At 40.4% G+C, this 19,806-nt stretch overlaps 1 protein-coding gene and 1 long non-coding RNA gene across 4 annotated transcripts in view; one reads left to right on the top strand and one right to left on the bottom strand.

Moving 5' to 3' along the window:
* The window catches only part of ASRGL1 (asparaginase and isoaspartyl peptidase 1), a 68,097-nt gene that overhangs the window by 41,671 nt on the left and 6,620 nt on the right, over positions 1-19,806 (bottom strand). For 2 of the 3 annotated variants that reach the window (XM_081186936.1, XM_081186941.1), the window contains exon 2: positions 16,344-16,483. The exons of the other annotated variant lie outside the window; for it this stretch is intronic. In XM_081186936.1, the coding sequence (XP_081043062.1) occupies positions 16,344-16,446 (103 nt within the window). In that variant the 5' untranslated portion in view covers positions 16,447-16,483. The remainder of the gene's footprint in view (positions 1-16,343; positions 16,484-19,806) is intronic. 3 annotated transcript variants of the gene reach the window in all.
* LOC308583168 lies at positions 2,518-18,103 on the top strand. The gene is made up of 3 exons (XR_014006105.1): positions 2,518-2,980; positions 13,074-13,189; positions 17,310-18,103. It is a non-coding gene; the product is annotated as an uncharacterized lncRNA (long non-coding RNA).

A 19,806-nucleotide genomic window follows, 5' to 3' on the forward strand; every position in this document is an offset into this window, starting at 1 on the left:
TTATTACAGGGTGCAAATATTGTGTTCCAATAATGGAAGTTACATAATTCACCATACGCTTGAAAACAACTCTATTTCAATTAAAACAGTAGAACTGATAATATTCCTTTTTTCTTTTTTTTAGTTTTGGGGAAAGATCCCCAGCTTGTAATTGCATTAATTACAAACACACACACAGTTGAAAAAAAGTCATTCAGATGTAAATGCCCTTAAATGAGAAGAAAGCAATTGGCAGTATAATTTTTGATTGTTGCAGTTAATGAAACTATTTGATTTTGTTTTAATTGGACTTTTAATACCACAAAGCACTCTCCCAGTGATGAGATTTCTTCAGGAAGGTACCATCCAGCAGTAGCTCTAAGACTTGCAGAGGAAACTCATGCTGTGTGCGTGTGCTTTCACAGCATGCCCCTCAGCAGACTTTGGCGTCTCTCAGATTCTACATTTGCCACTAGATGAAGTGCAGAGAGCAGTGAGGTGTTCACCAGAGATTTTAAAAACTCACTTTTTGCTTAACTGTTTATTCCCACTAACACGTATCTAAGCAGGTGCCAGTGGCCTGAGATCTTGTCCTCTCATACAAATCAAGCAGACTTATTGCTGGATCTGGGGTTGAGCATTGCTGTGTGGGAGAGGATAGCTGTACAGTGGTACCTCAGGTTACATACACGTCAGGTTACATACGCTTCAGGTTACAGACTCCGCTAATCCAGAAATAGTGCTTCAGGCTAAGAACTTTGCTTCAGGATGAGAACAGAAATCGTGCTCCAGCGGCGCGGCAGCAGCAGGAGGCCCCATTAGCTAAAGTGGTGCTTCAGGTTAAGAACAGTTTCAGGTTAAGAACGGACCTCTGGAACGAATTAAGTACTTAACCTGAGGTACCACTGTATATCTTGCTTTTAGAAAATACAGACAAATCTCTTTGAAGAGCCTTGGGAGGGGGGGAGGATAGTTTTGCAATGGTTGTCACTTTTTAATATTTTTGTTCAAGAGCTAGAGAAGCATTCTGTCACTAGAGCAGAAATGGGGAGCCTCAGGCCAGGGGGATGAATGTGACCCTCCATTCATCTTTATTGTGCCCTCTAGACACTCCCCAGCCTCGTTATTATCTCCTCATGCCATACTCACACCAGCCCTGCTTTACAAGCTCCTGGAGTGCTATCTCTGGCAAGGTTGTGTCCTTGAACCCTGATAATGCTACTTGCTTATATGGATGGAGGACAGAGACTGAGGTGGAGGATCGGGTAACAATCCAGCAATGTGGACCAGATCCTTTCTTCCCTCACCACCATCATCCTGCGGGTCAATTTTGATAGGTGGGTGGAGGCATTTGATCCTGTGTTCAGTGAAGACGTACTCAACTGATTAATGCGGAGAAGCTAGCTTTCAGACAGGATGGGTCTCAGCATCACAAACTGCTTGCTGATGGGCTTCAGAGTGATGGCTCTCAACACACACCAGCTGTTTGGCACTGAGAGCCATTTTGTTTTGCTTGTTGTTGTTGTTTTTACATTATTGTAATCTATTTTGGTATGTTATTGTTAGCTGCTTTAGGCTTCCTTTTTGGACAGAAAAGCAGGGTACAAATATATTAAAAAAAAGGAAAATGAAGTTTCATAACACAAGATGTTTGGAAGACGGGCAGTTTCTCCAAGACAGAGAATCATGGTTCTTTCATGAACACTACTAACAATCCTAAGGGACAGGTACTAATTCGAGCTGGTCCTAATGGAAAGCACTTATATGATCATATATAAAATAAGATAGAAGGTTATGAGAGAAATTGAATAGAGGCAAAGTCTTTTGTCGAGACAGAGATAGCCCTCACATTGATCTCAAAATGATCACCCCCCAGCAACGCCAAAGGAAATTAGGAATGTTAAGTGCAATGTGATCTTTCCTGCAAACTCAAGGGTTAGTCAGCTAAAGCCAACAGGAGCAAGATTCAAATCCCTGTGCATTTAATATACCATTTAGGAAGTATTGATCTTCTTCTTTTTTTAAAAAAAAGATGCCTTTTGGCTACAGTTCAGTGGCAGATATTTGGCACAAAATAAGTAGCCAGTGGTTTGGAAAACAGAGCACAGATAGAAGGATTGTTCAGTTTCTTTCTCAGATATGGTTGGAACCCAGAAATTCTTCCTGCTGAGGAAATAAATCCTTTGAAATACATCTCAGAATGGCATCCCTCCTCCCTTTTAGGGCTGCCACACAGCCTGGGTGTCAACAGGGAAAGAAAACCTGTATGGCCTGTTGGAGATGTCCTCAGCTTCAAATTTAGAGTGAGATGTTTTGAGTGAAATATGGGGTCTTAGACCATGACTTCCTTAGTAGTGCTTCAGCAGTTTTACATCACTGACCACAGATCCTGCCCCCACAAGCATCTTCCTTTTAACCTTCATCTTAAGAGATGATGGTGGTGAAGATGGTATTGATGACAATGAACCCCAGGACAGTAAACAACAAAACAATACATTAAAAAGAAAAGAAATTTAAACCATTTAAAGCACCTGAAAACATTTCCAAGCAGTCACACATGCTCCCAGCTGCTAATTTCAAGATTGCCAGGAGCAGGTTGTTCCAGCCATCAAATGCCTTGTTGAACATGAATGTTTTTAAAGTTTGCAAGGGTGACTTCAAGACAACCTGTTTAATGAGCATTCAGCCTGATTTGTTTGAAGAGAGATTAGACTACGAAGGCTATTTAGTAAACACTGATGCTGATTTGTTTGTGGGGAGATTAGACATTGTTGCGTTAAGGAACACTTTCCCTCACACACATTTTCCCGCCACTTTTGTTACCTCAGAAAGCCTGGACTTCTGGGAGAAGCTGGTTTGTTTTGCAGGAGCTCCAGGTCAGCTTTATGGTAATTGCTCAGCCTGAATTTGCCAGGATGTGATTGAATCCCACAAGAAATGAGTGACAGTCTGGAAGTTCCCAGGGATGGCTTTCAAATGCCAGGCTTATGCAACACTGCAGGTCTGTGGCTCTGAGGTCTTTACTAAATGCTTTCGTAAACTTCTAAAAATTTCTTTTGAGTGAAAATGCCTCAGATAGAAGCAGGTTGCCATTTCTTTCTATGACTGACATGGTAAGCAGCTGTACAACTAGGAATGAGTAGAAAGGCCCTTTTCCTCCTCCACCACTATTCTACTCCTCCTGTATTACGTTTATATAATTCTCCAGCTCCTGTTTCTGGATCAAGGTCCTTGTTAAGACAAGGATGAGGGGAATGTTGCTCCTGTTAACTGCCATCCCGTGCACACTTACTTGGCACAGTGATGTCCAGAGAATGTCATAGGACTTACTTCCAAGTAAATATGCATTGGATCAGGTTGTTACAAAATAAAGCAATATATCTATTGAGGAGAAATAACCTGTATTTTTTTAAAAAAAAAACTAGTTAAGAGAGAATATTATTAACAGGAACAAAGAGCAAGGAAAGATGGTAAGATATGTTAATGAAGCAGATCAGAAGGAGAAGGCCTGAATGAATATTCTGTGGGAACCAGAAGTGACAGAAAGAAAAAACTTAAAAGAGCATATATAGTCTTCCCTCATGTTACTTCACCATCCTGTGTGAGAACGGTTCAAAATCCTCATCAGTGTGAGAGAAGAGCCTTCCTTTGCCACTTGAAGTACTAGGCCAAAGGGTGTAAGTAGTTCTGAAATGTATACCTTTCTTCTGAAGGGTTTTTCTTACAAGATTAAAGGCAGCAAGGTTTCTTTTAAGTCTGAGAGAACCTGTGACAAAATAGTTTTGTCTTATATGTGGATGAGGAGTATGCTCCTTTGGAGAGAGTGGAGGTTGACTTGTAGTTGAGAAGAAGGAACCAAGGCAGGCACAACTCCTCATTAGTTTTGGGTCATGGAGGTGCATGCAGGGAGGCCTCTCGATTCTCTGACCCTCCCATTTCTGAGAAATGGAAAAGCTACTCCCCCAAAAAAGATTCAGAAGCTCCCTTTTTGAGAAAGTATCAGAAGAATGGGCCTGGATTTTTATCTTCTTATATGGCAGCAAAAGAAACACTCTGCAAATATATATGGGACCAGATTGTGAGAAAATAAAGTAATAGATGGATGAGGCGATGAATAACTTGTATAACAGTAACTAGTTGGGAGCAAATATTATTTAAAATAGGAACAAATAGACTGCAGAGGATCATCATTAATTTGCAGATTAACTCTACATACGTGGAAATAAAAAAAAATCCCTAGAATCTCCTCTGGTTTGTTTATTCTGCCTGGGCAGACACATCTAGCCCTTATTGAACCTTTTTTATGATTTCAAAACTAGGTGCAGAGTCCTGGATCCACATCATGGCAGCTTCTACGTTCTTAGGCATACCTCTGACCTAGCAAATATCCACGGTTGGCTGTTTGAACCCAAGTAGCAGTATTACATAGTACAGAAATTAAGATTCACTTCTAGTGAGCTATTTGGAATTGTATCTGCATTTTAGCTGGCCTTCCACCACCACCTCAGTGTGTTTACAGTGATGGAGTAGGCAGTGAGAGATAACCAAAGTACTAATGTTACTGCCACTGAGAAACAAATAAGGCAATTAAAACTTCAACTTGCGCAAGCACACACACACCCTGACTGAGAATTTCTGTGCTGTTTGCTGATTAGCCTGGCTTCTATAATTTTTAACTTCTCTACCCTCTAGAACTGCAACAACCACTGCCCTATAGAATTCAAAATCTGATTGTCGCATTGTCATATAAATTTACTTACCAAATAAAGAGAGAGGGTGTTACTTTTTCTTATATACTTATGTACTTACATAATGTTTAACTTTGAAAACTTGTCTTCCATCATTGTTTAATTCCTTCCCTTTTCCCTAACAAGACACATTTTTGTAGACTTATTTTTGGTTGGGGGACTGCATTGCAAAATGAAGAGAAGTGAAAATTTCAAACAACAACAGCATTTAGATTTGCTTGCTGGTTCAGGAAGTCCAGGCTAAGTAGGCTCACATAAAAATTCAAACTGAAATTCTACCCCATTCTTACTTGTGTCCATTGTCTCCAGTTTTTTTGTCCACTACTAGCAATATGAAATGGACAAACATGCTTCATTGTGTTCGCGGGCAGGCATACAACAATAAGAGGCTGCAGCCTGTCCTGCTGCCCTCCCTAAGCCTCTGTGCACGCTGTTAAATAACTGACTTTTCATTTATATCATGAAAACATGCTCAATTATTCCATTTTTTAAAAAAAAGAAATGCTAAGCAATATTACCCTTATTTCAGTAACATTCATTTTTGTAATGAATTTAATTATTCTGTTATTGTACTTAATTATTATGTTGCTGTGTCTGTTGTTAACCCACTGAGTGTGCAGTAGTAGCAGAAATGGGGATCTATAAATAAACTTAACTTGACTGACAGCATATTAGCAAGATATGCAATGCATATTTTCTCCTGGCTGCACCTTAAACAGCTGTTGACTTTTTTTCTTAGAGTTTAATCTCTTAGCCTATAAGAAGATGTAAGTCTATGCTGTCTTCATATTACTAGTAGTAGATAGGTAGCCGTGTTGGTCTGCCATAGTCAAAATAAAAAAATTCCTTCCAGTAGCACCTTAAAGACCAACTAAGTTAGTTCTTGGTATGAGCTTTCGTGTGCATGCACACTTCTTCATATTACTAATCACTCATTCATGCAACAGAATTGTTAGTAATAATTCATATTACTAACAGCTAATTCATGGTGCATGAAGCCGACTGATAGATTATTATTTTTTGAGGGAGGGGACAAATAGATCTTGGCTAATGGTTCATCAGCCAGCTGAGCTGTTTATTACATGTGCCGATTACTTGTTTGCATGCAGATGCAAAGCTCTCCAAAGTGGTTTAAGCAGCTGGCAGGTTGAATTGTGATCTCCGCTTGTGATGAAAGGTTCACATGATTGGTTTGTTCAAAGCAGATTCCAATTCAGTGATTAAAAAAATTCTCATGTTGGCTCAAGCTCCACAAAGCCAGGAATCTAAGGCTGATAACTTGACACACCCTGTGAACAGTAATGATGTTGGCTATGGCACCATGTGTCATTTACAACTTACCCTCCATGCCTCCCAACTTTTCCTCAGTCTTTCAGGCCCATATCCAGATGGGGAAGGTGGAATGCCTGGAACCAGCAAAGACATAATCCTGCTTCTGTTTAGCCTTATATATAGCCTCTGAGCCTTACTGTATTGCAAGGGAAATCCTTCTGGGCACTGACCCATGTCTCTTTGTTGTTTACATCAGTCTCTGGCAGGCTGGGTTAAACAGTGAGAGATGGGGGTCTCCTGTGATGCAGTAGGTCTGAGTGGCACACATATTTCCTAGCACAATTTTGATTGATGATGATGCCAGTAACAATAAATGTCAAAGCAAGTTTTGAAAATAGCTCACCTGTTTTTCATAGATTGCAAAGATGCATAAGGTGCATCTCGGCTGCGTGGAGGTGGTTCATGTACTGACTTTGAGCAGGACTGGGCTGCTTAATTATTGATATTTCAGTGCATTTTTAGGCCAGCACCTTTTCTTCTCTAAAAGGTTCTCACAGGAATTTACACAGAATATCCTGTTAGGCAATTGAACTCACAAGCCCACAAGCCTTTTTTGTTGTGAAGTGGCATAAGGAGTGTGGGATATGAAGGACTAATAATAATAATAATAATAATAATATGTGCTGGAAGAGGTTACTTAACCTTTCTACTTTTCAGCTGTAGCACCAAACCACCTAGGCCTGTTTTATCCCCACTAAGTATATTAAGATCCAAAGCAAGTCCAGGCACTTATGGAGATAACCAGCCATAAGAGAGCCGCAAGCCATGAAGTCAAAACCAGCATTTTGACTTGAGCCTGGGAATGGACAAAGCAGCTGCACTGTCTCCAGTTGTAGGTTCATAATGCATTCCCACTTAGCAGCTTCAAAGGCAATCCCATGCGTAACACAAAAGGGGTTCCCTCAGATATAGAATAATAGAACTGTAGAGTTGGAAGAGACCACCGGGAGGTTCCAACCTCCTGCAATGCAGGAATCTTTTGCCCAACATGGGGTTCAAACCAGTGGCGTAGCGTGGGTTGTCAGCACCTGGGGCAAGGCAAGTAATTTGCGCCCCCTAACCCGTGGATTTTAGGGGCAGAGAGCTGCGAGTGCGAGCGCGCCCCCCAGATGTTGCGCCCGGTGCGGCCGGCCCCCCCTGCACCCCCACGCTACGCCACTGGTTCAAACACATGACCCTGAGATTAAGAGTCTCATGTTATACTATGTTGGACCAAAGCCCACAAAACACAACAGGTTGCTAGTTCTTTGTTCTGGGGATCAGGGAGGTTTCAAGTCATGATTGTAGTGTGGACTGAACTGGTTCATGTTCCATTTCAAAGTCTATATGGTCCTTCTAATCTCTTCATATCTGGAGAGGATGCCTTATGCTATGCACCATCTTTAAGTGGGATAACATATGTTTGATTTAGCAGCAGGCTTGTTCTGTACTGGTCCTTGAGTCCGAGCAGAGATCTACCGGTAACTGCCTGTTCAGTTTTTATCAGCAGATGGAAATTTTTCTAACCAAAACACCTTCCCTGGATAACGTTAAGGGGCTTCAAAATGTTCCAAGAGTCACTTTGAATTTTGAGTGCCATGGGTACAAGTCACAAAATGGCAGCTGTGGGGGAGTAGTGTAACACAAAATGGTTGCTGTGGTGCATGGCAAAATGGCTGTCCCATCTAAAAGCATAAAAGGAGACAAGACCACAAAATGGTGCAGGCATGTTGCCCACATCAGTAGCCCTATCAAGGGTGGAAAAGCACCTTCATTAGCCACCGCAGCGCTCCCTCACAGAGGGAAGTTCTTTGCATCTCTCCTCTTGTTCAGAGCAGGAGAGAGGAGTGCAATGCAAGAGTGACTGAGTCAGTGCAAACAGGAACTGGGCAGAAAGCGGAGTCTCTGGTGCTTTTTGAATTTTTGAGACATTTACTGACCTCTGGTGTATAGCCACGCAAGACATGTGGGGTGAGACTGGTTATTCCTAGAATCCACCTAAACAAGAACACCTTCATTTATTTAAGAACATTAAATATAATTTCTGTATAGGAAATAGCCACACCAGAATAAATGGCAACTTGATAAAGAATAACTAAATTTTACTACTGTAACCTGGTATACCCGTCTCCCAATTTCAAACAGCTGTCTTTTTTCATCTGTTCCTTCTCCCTCCTCATTCCTCCTCCCATCATCTCCTCTGGCTCTCCCTTCAACAGTCATTCTCCACAGATGCTCAGCTCCTGTCATTCACACCCAGAGTTCCACCAGACTCCCCTGCTGTCAGTCACTCTTCTGTCACAGGCTTCTATATGGATTTTGGGCTGTATCCAATATTGGCATATTCTGCTAGCAGAAAGCACTTCTAATTTTTGTGGATCCCCATGCCCCCTTATGCAGAATATAGTGTGGGTGTCTGTAGTAGGAAAGGTGGAAATCAGCTAACACTTCTTACAGACACAAATGCTAAGCAGGAAACAGGCAAGCAAGCAAGCAGTTGCTAGCACGAAGCCACCAGGAGATACAACCCGGTGTGTCTGCAATTTCCCTGCAGCTGTTTGTCATGAGCTCCTCAGGTCTGTCAGGATTGGGTTTGGATTGGCAGAATCTGATGCAGGAGGAGGAAGAATTGGGGTGGGGGCTGAATGGTGAGAACTTGGGTTGGAGGAGGGGGAAGATCTTTTTCTGCTCCAACTTCAGTCACTTTGGAATAGGGAGGAAGGATGCCAGCTATCCCCACCCTCTCCTCGATCTTCCCATAGAGCAGAGAACCTCAGTGGAGGCTGGGGAGAACCTCAGCAAGGGGGGAGAATGAACAGGAGGCAGCTGTGACTGAAGAGGAGCCTGAATAGACAGGGGCAATCTTGTTACCTAGAACCAGGTGCCACCTTTGGAGATAGGAGCATAGCCACCCATCCCAACAGAGCATGTGTTTGGAATCTGAGTGAGTCTTCAGAAGGAGTGTGCTATGTCTGGTTTTTGAAAGCTTGCTGAGCAGGTTGTGGAAACTCTCTGGGCTGTTTTCTGTTTCTGTCTAGTTCTGAACTTCCCTGATACTGAACTGTGTCTCCTGAGTCCTTTTGTCAGCTGCTGAGTAATTTTATTACTTACAAGTAAGAGCTCCTGCTTGCATGTTTTGGGGCAGAGGACAGAACAGTTTTGATATTTAATTTTGGGCTGTGGTTTTGAGTGGCTGTTTTATTTTTATCATGTTCTGATTTGCAATTTCTTTTTTGACTTTTGCCGGCTGCTTTGAATACATTCAGTAGAAAAAAATTAAGGAAATAAATATCCGAAGAGAATTTAAAGAAGTAAATCAAACATTTTGTAGATTTACTGACTGACTGAACTGCTTGTTCACAGCTTGTAATCTCCAGTACCAACCCTGCCCCCTACAAAAAGCCAAAGAAAGATTATTCATTTCACCCATTCTGGCATTGTTTTCAACCCAAGTGCTGATGTGTCATCCTGCAGTTAGGCAAAATATATTAAGAGTTTCACTCAACTGGTCCAAATGGATGAATGAACTGCCATACATTTCAGAGGCAGCTGCATCATAATCCAATTGTACAAATCCCGCAGAAGAGAAATAGATACATGATTCGGGTAATGTTTTAGAGCCTGTGTTCCTAATTATTCCCATGGTATTTTCAGTCAGAAAAAAGCCTAACAAATCCAGTCCTTACTCATTTTCACAACCTTACTAGCTTGTTTCCTTGTACTGCTCCCACTGAGGTTCACAGATTGAGAGATGTATTTGAAAGATTGGTGGGTATTTGTCTGGCCCTCCAGTAGGTGTTGGACCACACCTCCCATCATCCCTGATCATTGGCTATGCTGGCTAGAGCTGATGGGAGTTGGAGTCCAGGGACAATTGGAGATCCCTCCCCCCCACAATCCCCGGAAAAAGCCCAACTAAGGCTTACACAGTTGAGCACATTTTTGAACTCTGGGTTTATATCCAACAGATCCATAGTAGATGTTTCATTTTATACTAAAACAGGCAAATCCAGAAAGATTAAAGTCTGTATTTCGATACATATTGCCATTCTGAACACTGGTGATGGCGTGGTTGCCCACCATTTATCGAAAGATACATGTTATTCCAAAGTGTGAATAACAATTGCACAAAGTTGGAGTACAATTTAAAACCAATAGATAAGCACGGCAAAACACAGCACGACAAAAAAAAACCCTCAGAGGATAGAACAGTTAGAAGAATAATCTCCGGTCTGAAGCACCTGAGCATATCGGAATGTGTCCGCCTGGCAGCAAAAAACTTGTAGTGCCAGGAAAACCTCCTTATGGGAGGCTTTTCAAAGTAGGAGAGGCCGGCACACTGCAGTTCAATGGAGCCACCACCCTGACACCAGCAATGCTGAGATTTACTGGGGTGGTGCCATGGCAAGGCATCAGCAAGGCTGGCAGTGATAGGAGTGCCAGACTAGTTGCATCAGCTATTTCTGTTCCAAAGTCCAGGGACCACCACATAAGAGGCCATCTCCTCTGTTGAAGCTGAGCAAAGATATTAAGTTGTGTATGGGTGTACAAGAATTAATGAGAGGATGTTATTAAAGTGTCAACATACAATGAGAAAACAATATGACTTTAATTTTACTGTTTGATTCTTCTTCTTCTTCTGTTTCCTTTCCCTTTTCCACAAACCACTTTTGAGATGAAGTGGAATTTCAGCATCATGTATAAAGCCCCCTCTCTCTCCGGGCTCATGTCATTAGTTCCTGTACTGTCCCGGCCAGAGGAGAGGCTTCAAGCTTAAGTGGGGTCATTTGCTAAGGTCAGAGTCCAAGGATACCAATTTACATTCACAGTTTAGGCTCTGGGGAGCAAAGTCAGATCAAGTATGGGTCATTTTCCAGCAAAGCAAGGCCTGATGAAGCAAAGCACAGGTTCAGATATATAAGGTGAGGCAAACCAAGTGTCAAGGCATGGAAGGCAAACTAACAAGGTGGCTAGCACCCTGGATAGCTCCAAGCAGAGACAAGGCATTCTTGAATGTTGCTCCAACATTCCAACCAGCAACTCCAGACTAAAGCTCTGTACACACCACATACCTAAACCATATACCGCCTCCCCAAAAGGAATCGTGGTAACTGTAGTTTACTCCTAACAGAGTTGCAGCTCTCAGGATTCTTTGAAGGAGATGTCCTTTCAATGTATGGCATATATGCAGTCTAATGCTTAAATAGGACCACAGCTCACCCTGGCCTCTTAGAAGCTGTGTTTGTGGGAGGGGGGTTATTGGTTTGTTTTTGTTTTTATGATGTATTTTGTGTTCTCATCATGTATTTTAATGTTGCGAACCACCCTGTGATCTTCCAATGAAGGGTGGTATGCAAATTTAATAAATAATAATAATAACAACAACACGTTTATTTTAACAAAATTTATATACCACATAGCTGTGGTGTAGGCCTTTTCCCACCTGGTCTGGGAGGGCAAGGCCCTGACTGACTCCAGCTACAAAAGCTGAGGCTGCTGAACAAACTCTTTGGCTGGGGTATTATTTTAAGCAGTTTTGTTGTTGTTGTTGGGGGAGGGTTGTTGCTGTTATTGATATTAACTTTTTGTATCTCTGTTATTAGCTCTTGTTTTGATTTATATGGAAATGGTTCAATTTGACTGTGCACATTTTGATGTGTTTTATTTATTGTTTAAATTTGTAATTACTGTGTTGTTTTTTTCATGCTGTAAGCTGCCTTGAGCATGGTTTTAGCCATGGAAAAGCAGTATACAAATAAAATTATGTATGTATGTATGTATGTATGTATGTTGATTGTAACAAAACATCTAAAGCAGTTCACAAGAAATATTAAGATTATCAGTAAACACATTTAAAAGCAAGTAATTAAAACATTTTTAAAACAGTTGAAATCAGCAGTAAACTAAAAAGAGATTAAGGTACATCAACTTCTACTTGTCTGGGTAGGCTTGCCTAAACAAAAACGTGTTAAGCAGTTGCCCCCCCCCAAAAAAAAAACAGTGAAGGAGCCTTCCTGGTGTCAATAGGCAGGGAGTTCCTGTAGGTGTTGCCACACAAAAAGATTGATTTCTGATAACTGCAGAACACGTATTATGTGGTATCTGTAACAGTGCCAGTTCTGCAGATTGAAGTGGGCACATAGGGGGTATCACCCCACAAATAAACTGGTCCCAAGCTGTTAAGAGCTTTATATACCAATGGTATATATACTGAAATGGAGGGATATTTATATATGCAAAGAATATTTATTTATACTTCTCAAATCTGAATTTTGTAGAGGAGGTTTTTCCTTTAAAGGGTGATGAAGCGTTGTAAGCCAATATAAAATAACAACAGCCCTAATTTCCATATCTAAACAAAAACACCAGAGTGTAGTGATTCTAAACCTATACTTAAAAATTACAATACTGTAAATAACCATTAAGACTACTTGGCCTATATTCAAGTCAATTGTTAATTGCACTTTGTGTTTAAATCTTCTTCTGCCTCTTGTTGTTGCTTTGGTAATCAAAATATAGTCTTCTGGCCTACTTTCCTGGCTTAAAACTAGGATACAGGAACACACATATAATGGGGATAACATTCAAGGTAATATAATAAGCATCATTTTTTTAAAACAAAACAAAACCCTGCTATAACAAATATAATAACATTTCAACTCTATTGAAATTGAGGCACACTTACCTCAACTCAATAGGTATAAATAGGATTGTATTTCAATTGTCTCAAGGTTTAGAATGTGTGGGGAATTTGTGGCTCATCAGATGTTCCTGGATTACAGCTCCCATCATCCTTGGCCATTGGCCATGGTCTGGCTGGACTGATGGACACTGTGGTCTAGCAACATCAGGACAGCCATAGGTTCCCCACTCATAGTTTAAAAGACAATGAGAGGTCAAGCAGGCTTTCTATATATTTACCCATCCAGGAAACTGCCTTGCTCACTCTTTGCTTCCTGTAACTGGCAGAAGTACGGTACATGTCAGGGTGCCCCCCAATCTGCTGATGAAGCTAACTGATTATTTCTGTTTTAGTTCCAGAGAGCAATATAGCTTCCTCCAGGTACTGCCAGGATTCAGGCAGAAGGTACCAAAGTGGTGTATCAGCAAAGCAGCTACATCATCTACTCATGAACTGCCTGGTGCTTCAGGTAAGGGGAGATTTGTGAAGCGTAGATAGATTTGATGCAATGTGAAGAAAAAGTGGAGGGGAAAAGCCTCAGCAATTAACCTAGGAGCCTGCTTTTGCCAAACTAAAATTCCAGGAACTGTCACCTCAGTTGCAGCTGCAGGTTGATTTTCTCATTGACAAAAGTCTCCAGGGTTTCCTGCCTAAAGAGATGAGGTAGCCCCCAGGGAGAGGGCCTTTTCACTGGTGGCACCCTGAGTTTGGATTGCTTTCCCAGTGAGGCTTGCCTGGCATCTACCTTCAGATCTTCAGACCAGTGGGAGATTTTTTATTCTCCCAGGCTCTTCAGAAAACCCATGGAATTATTTTTAGCTGGGTTCTAACTGTTATTGTAGAATGGTTCTGTGTTTCTTGTGCTGTTTCCCCCCCCCCCTTTTTAATGCAGATAATTGTATTGATTTTAGTGTTTTAACTTCTTTATTGTTATATAATTTATTGTCCTCAATTTTGTGTGAACTGCCCAGAGGATGTTTTTGATGGGTGGTCAATAAATGTCAGAATGTGAAAAATAATAACCGTAGAGCACTACCATAATATAGGCTCACAATGTGTAGAAAGAAAATGTAGGACATTTAGATTGTAAAGTTCAAATAAAATAGAGGAGGGGAAGCAGTTTAAGATTCCTTCCTCTGGCTTTAGTGTACTGACATAATAGCCTTCTTTCTAGGCTGAGCTATTCTAGAGGCCATAATATGCTATTTTCTTTTCTTTGTATACCAGGGTGGGGGAAGCCTTTTCAGCCCAACAGCCACATCCCCATGTGAAAAGTGGGAGGACCCCCTCCCCCCACAACACATTACACACTCATACATGTCCACAAACCAAATCATGCATATACATGCACATCCATCCATTCTCACACATAACACAGGGAACACCAAGTTTTTAATATTACCACTCTTCAATTAAAATTCAGGTACCAGATCAGGCCAGCTGGTGATACAACTAGCTTTCCCCCCTCCTTCTGAAATATTTAAACATTTGGAACAAATATAATACATCTATTGCTCTGGCATAAGAAGCTGAGGTTTCTGGAGATTTGCACGTGTAGGTGCTAACAGAGAGGATTTTTTAAAAACCTAGGCGGGACTCTTGTTGTGACGAGGAATCCTCCATCATAATTACATCAATACCTAGAATTGTTTTGGAAAATAACATATGCAAGTTAAAGACAAATATTATACTTCTTTCCTTTAACATGATTCAACTCCTTTAAAAATGTTTATATTTATATTTGTGTGCTTCAGTAGGAAAATGTAGATGTACCTTAATATTTTGTAAAATTAGGTATAAATAGCTACATAAAAGCAAAGTTATAAGTGAGACGTAAATGAAGAAACCGAAGGGCATTTGGAGAAAAGGAAGCCAGTTTGTCATCAATACAGTTCGTTCGCTCCTAGGGAATTTAGCCAACACATATGGTTGTCTAACAGGGGGTCTTAGAACAGCGAGTGATCATAAGAACCATATGTGCTAGTGTACCAATGAACAACTTGGCTCAGTGTGTATAACATTTCCTGTATTTTTCAGAACCACCTTGCATTTAAATAGATACACTGTCAACACATTGCTGGCTTGATGCTATATTCATCTACTTGTGTTAGCAGCACCTAAAGCTAGAATACATTTATCACTTGGGGTGTTTTAAAGACTTAAGCAGCCTTGATGTGGACTGAAAATTATTGACCTATAAACGATCTTAACAACCTTGTTTCACAGGGTTTAGCAAGCTGCATTACTGTATTGAGTCTCGCAGGTAGGGCTCCAAGGCTGCACAACATTGGACACAGTGGGGCTTACTTCTGGGTACACACATAAGATTGTACTCTAAAGATGACAGGTTGGTGCAACAGCACCCCATACAAACTTCACTACTTACTGCACCAGTTTTGCACATCACCATATAGACCAATGGCTGTGTTGAGTACCCATCTCATGTTCATATCTTAACCTACTTCCCTTCAATCAACATGAGAAAAGGGGAAGTGTATGTAGCCAAGGAACAAAATGTCTCCAAGGAGAGAGATACTGCATGAGAGCCATAGGTTTAAAAAGCTGGCCTGCAAGCTTTAGATTCATCAACAGAAGCCTTAGTTAAGTTCCCTCACCCCCCAAATTTAAACCACATATTTTGCCTTTCTACCAATATTGGCTTACAACAGAGCTTTATCAGAGAGAGATGGTTTTAAATTAATTAAAAATGTATTAATTTAAAAATTATCTGAGGCCTTTAAACTGGGAAAGCTCAGCCGGTAGAGCATGAGACTCTTAATCTCAAGGTTGTGGGTTCAGGCCCCACGTTGGGCAAAAGATTCCTGCTTTGCAGGGGGTTGGACTAGATCCCTTCTATCATTCCATGAAAAATCTGTATCTTGTCTTTTTGTCACAAATGGGACCCTCAAGACAAGTAACAACCAACATGATGATCTTTCTTTCCAACAATAAGTGGAAGGTTTTGCTTATTAAGCAGTAAGTTGTGTCACACATCTTTCACTATTCCTCAAAAAGGCATCAACATGGAGGCTTGGGAACTATCCAGATTTATTTACACTCTCTCTATATACCACTCTATATACACTCTCTAGATACACTCTCTCTATATGCATACACACATAATGCTTTTTTCTTTAAAAAAATGTTTAGGAGTACAGTACTCTCATTTTTCTACTCATATTGAAATACTGCCCCTCAATGAGGCTAAACTTAGATTCACAAAATGTGTAGGAGTATGCATACCCCTGCACCCCCTCCAGAAAAAAGCACTCAGTCTCTGTATAATTTTGAAATATTATTTTTTTACAATAATAATTCACTCCATGATTAAATACAACATATGGAGCAAAACACACACTCCATATTACAATCCTGTAACACATGTTTAAGATTGCAAATCCCATAACACATGCATGGAATTGAAATGCAAGGATGTGAACACCCAGAGCCTTTTAAGTGAAATGAGCAACTGGGAATATTGAAAGAATGACAGCAGACTCAGAACTAGCTGAAATTTGAATGGGCAGATTGATTTTCTGTGCAAATCCATTGCTTGACTCTGGGAAAATGTTATTGAAAAGGCTTTCCTATAGTCTGAGACATATATTGCTTGAAAAGCTTACTAAGAACAGTGGTCCAGATTTGAAACTGCAGTAGAAGTTCACTGTTCAGAAGCAGTAGTGATGTTGGGTCAGGAGGACTTGGCAGAAGTCCAGTCCACCCCATCAGTGGAAAGACCGGGAAGGTCCTCAAATACACCAGGCTGCAAGTGAGCAAGGCAATACACATTACTCTCTGGTAAGAGCATCCACATCTAAAATGAACCAATTCCACTACTGCTCAGAAAAGATTAACTTTCTTTTGGTTACATGTTGTTTCAAGCACTTTGTCGAGAGACAATGTATGTATGCATTATAAAAATTAATATGTAAGGCAGGCCAGCCAGCCATATATATTTGATGTGGCTCATGACTGCTGCCTATAAGCCATATCCCACTTTTTAAAAAATCCCTCCTTTGCACAATCCTCAGTGATGCCCTGAAATGGTGTGTGCAGTGTGTGTTTAAAGATTATGCAGAAACTGGGTTTGCAGTGACTGAGTCCTGGGTGCAGAGGCAAGCCTTTCACATCTCCTACCCTGTACAGGAACAATTTGGACACCTGTTTCCTCCTTGCTTTCATTTTCCTCCCTGCTGCTGATATAGCCGCTCTATCTTGGGAATCAGGGGCTTGCTGCCAATTAGGCTTGCTATAACAGAGCTGGATTTTTTTCTGGGGGGGGGGGGAGGAATGTTGACAAGGCTAATTGCTGGCCTATTGGCAGCAGGTTTAGTGCTTTGAGCTGCATGGAAAAGGATTTTAAACCTCAGCTTGCCAGGTGCCATGTTAATGCACTCTATTGCAAGATATAGCACCTATATATGACTTTGCCAGCAAACATCATTTAAAACATTTGATACCTTCCTGCAAGGCAGGAAGCATTACACTCTGTAAGGATTCCCTGGGACTTTCTTTCTTTCTTTCTTTCTTTCTTTCTTTCTTTCTTTCTTTCTTTCTTTCTTTCTTTCTTTCTTTTTCTTTTACTACAGAGCCACACATTCTCTACAAATTGGAGAATTAAGCTGCTGGCACTATTTCCAAGGAATCCAGCAAGGTTTCCAGTATTTTGAGACTTCACACATATAAAAAAAGAATCTTTGCGCTCTGCCATGGGAGGAAAGACAAAATAAAAATTCAAATGTAGTGAGTGACTACTTCTAAAATTCTGGAAACAGGAGGGGTTCTAGAGTGGTATCTCTGTGGACATTGTATCCAGCTGTTTCTGAAGAATGGGGACCATTGTTGGAAGAGGAACGCATTTCATTTTCAAAATGAAACCATAGGCTCAGTGTCAATGGTTTTGAAAAATCAAGGTGCAGGGGATCAGCTGTGTATCATAGCCTCTATTTCTGAGGACCATCTCTTGCCACTGAATTTCTGCATGAGGTTAGGAAGACAGGAGAACATTTGTGTAGAGAGGGTGGTTAATAGGAACTGGGCCATATAGACAGTGAACCAGCAGCCTGAAATGTGAGCCACAATAACAGAGATTGCTTTGAAGAGGATTTAAACTACACTGCTGCTCTTGGGATATGTAACGAGATGAGAAGGAGGTGCAACTTCCATTTGAAGAGGTGGACCGATGCTTTTCCGGCATCAGACTGATCACAGGGAAGAAGGATTTTTGTTGTTCCAAAGGGAGAGGAGGGCTAGCTCTACCACTAGGCAGAGTAAGGTGTCTGCCTCAAGCAGCTGATTCTGAGTGTCATGAAAAGGCAGCAATTGACAATTATTTGACTTATTGTTGTGGAAAGTTAATTGGACTCAGTGCTGCCTATGCGTGGTAGGTGGTTTTTTGTTGTTGTTGTTGTTTTTGCAGCCTCCACATGATGCTGTCCTTATCAAAATGCTGTCCCTTATTAGTTCCCCAATTAATCTGAAATTGCCATGTAAAAACAAAAACAATGGAAATGGTAAATATGGATTAAATGGAGGTGGGGGGTGGAATGGCATTTAAATGGTATGGGGTTAAATAGGTAGGAATGGCATGCATACAATAAAGTGAAAGTCCATAGTTGTTTTTTTAAACCATATATTTCGAAAATCTCTGTATAATGTTTGGGACAGATATAAAAACTTAGTGCAGTCAAAGACACCTTGGTGGCTGTCACCTTTAGAGGCTTTCTCAGTGAAGAGAAATAATATGGAATCAAATTGGGCAACTTATAAAGAAATTTTAAAGGAAGAGCATAACATACTGAATTTTTTTAAAAAATTGAAAAAATCAGATATTGGTGGATTGGTTATAATACTACCAATTAAATGATGTGTTTAAAATAGACAGGAAAATAGGGTTTGAGAAAGAAACATCAAAATTAGAAAAAGAATTACTACAAAACGAAAAGAAAACATTATCAAAAACCTATTGACTCCTGCTGGATTGGGAGGTCAAGGATGAAGAGATCAAAGATGTGATGGTCAAATGGGAAAAAGGTTTTGGGTACTCCATACAGATGGAGGATTGGGAAAGACTATGGCAAAAAGATTTAAAATTCATGGCGTGTTACACAATAAAAGAAAAATTTATGAAAATGCTGTATAGGTGGTACATGACCCCCAGCAAATTGGCCAAAATACAGTATATAAATCAAAGTCAAATCTATGCTGGAGGTGTAATCAAGGGGAAGGAACAATGTACTACATGTGGTGGGATTGTGACAAAATTAAAAAATTCTGGAACACTGTCTATGACAAATTTTTAAAAAAATTCAGACAAACTTTTGAGAAGAAACCTGAAGCCTTTCTTCTAGGGATTATGACAATTGATAATACAAATCACAAAAAATGGTGTTCCTATATGCTACAACAGCAGCAAGAATGTTAATCGCTAGAAATTGGAAGGGGGACAGGACACCAACAAAGGAAGAATGGCAAACTAAATTGTATGAGTATTTGGAATTAGCAAGAATGACAGAGGCAATTAGGAACCAACCAAACCAAAAACTCAAACAGGAGTGGGAATGTGTAAAAGATTATCTGGGAGAACATTGTTCTCAAATAAAACCCTTGATATGTTTCGACTAAATTTTGCAAAGTAAAGATCAGATAGGGAATATATATTATGTATTAGAAAGGCAAAAAGGAAACACAACACATCTGAAAAGAGAAAGAAGACAGAAGAAGCCACACTGAGATGGTGGGAAGTCACTTGTGTAGAAATATTGTTATTGTTTGGTTTTTATATGTGTACAATATATGCTAAAGAGTGAATGGAATATGTATATGCTAAAGAGTGAATGGAATATGTATATGAGCAACCAATTTAAAACTCAATAAAAAGCCATTAAAAATAGGTAGGAATGGGATGACACCTTAATAATAATAATAATAATAATAATAATAATAATAATAATAATATTTATACCCCGCCCATCTGGCTGGGTTTCCCCAGCCACTCTGGGCAGCTTCCAACAAAATATTAAAATACAATAGTCCTTCAGATATTAAAAGCTTCCCTAAACAGGGCTGCCTTCAGATGTCTTCTAA

This window comes from Podarcis bocagei, assembly GCF_964188305.1.
Source record: "Podarcis bocagei genome assembly, chromosome: 3".
Classification (NCBI taxonomy): domain Eukaryota; kingdom Metazoa; phylum Chordata; class Lepidosauria; order Squamata; family Lacertidae; genus Podarcis; species Podarcis bocagei.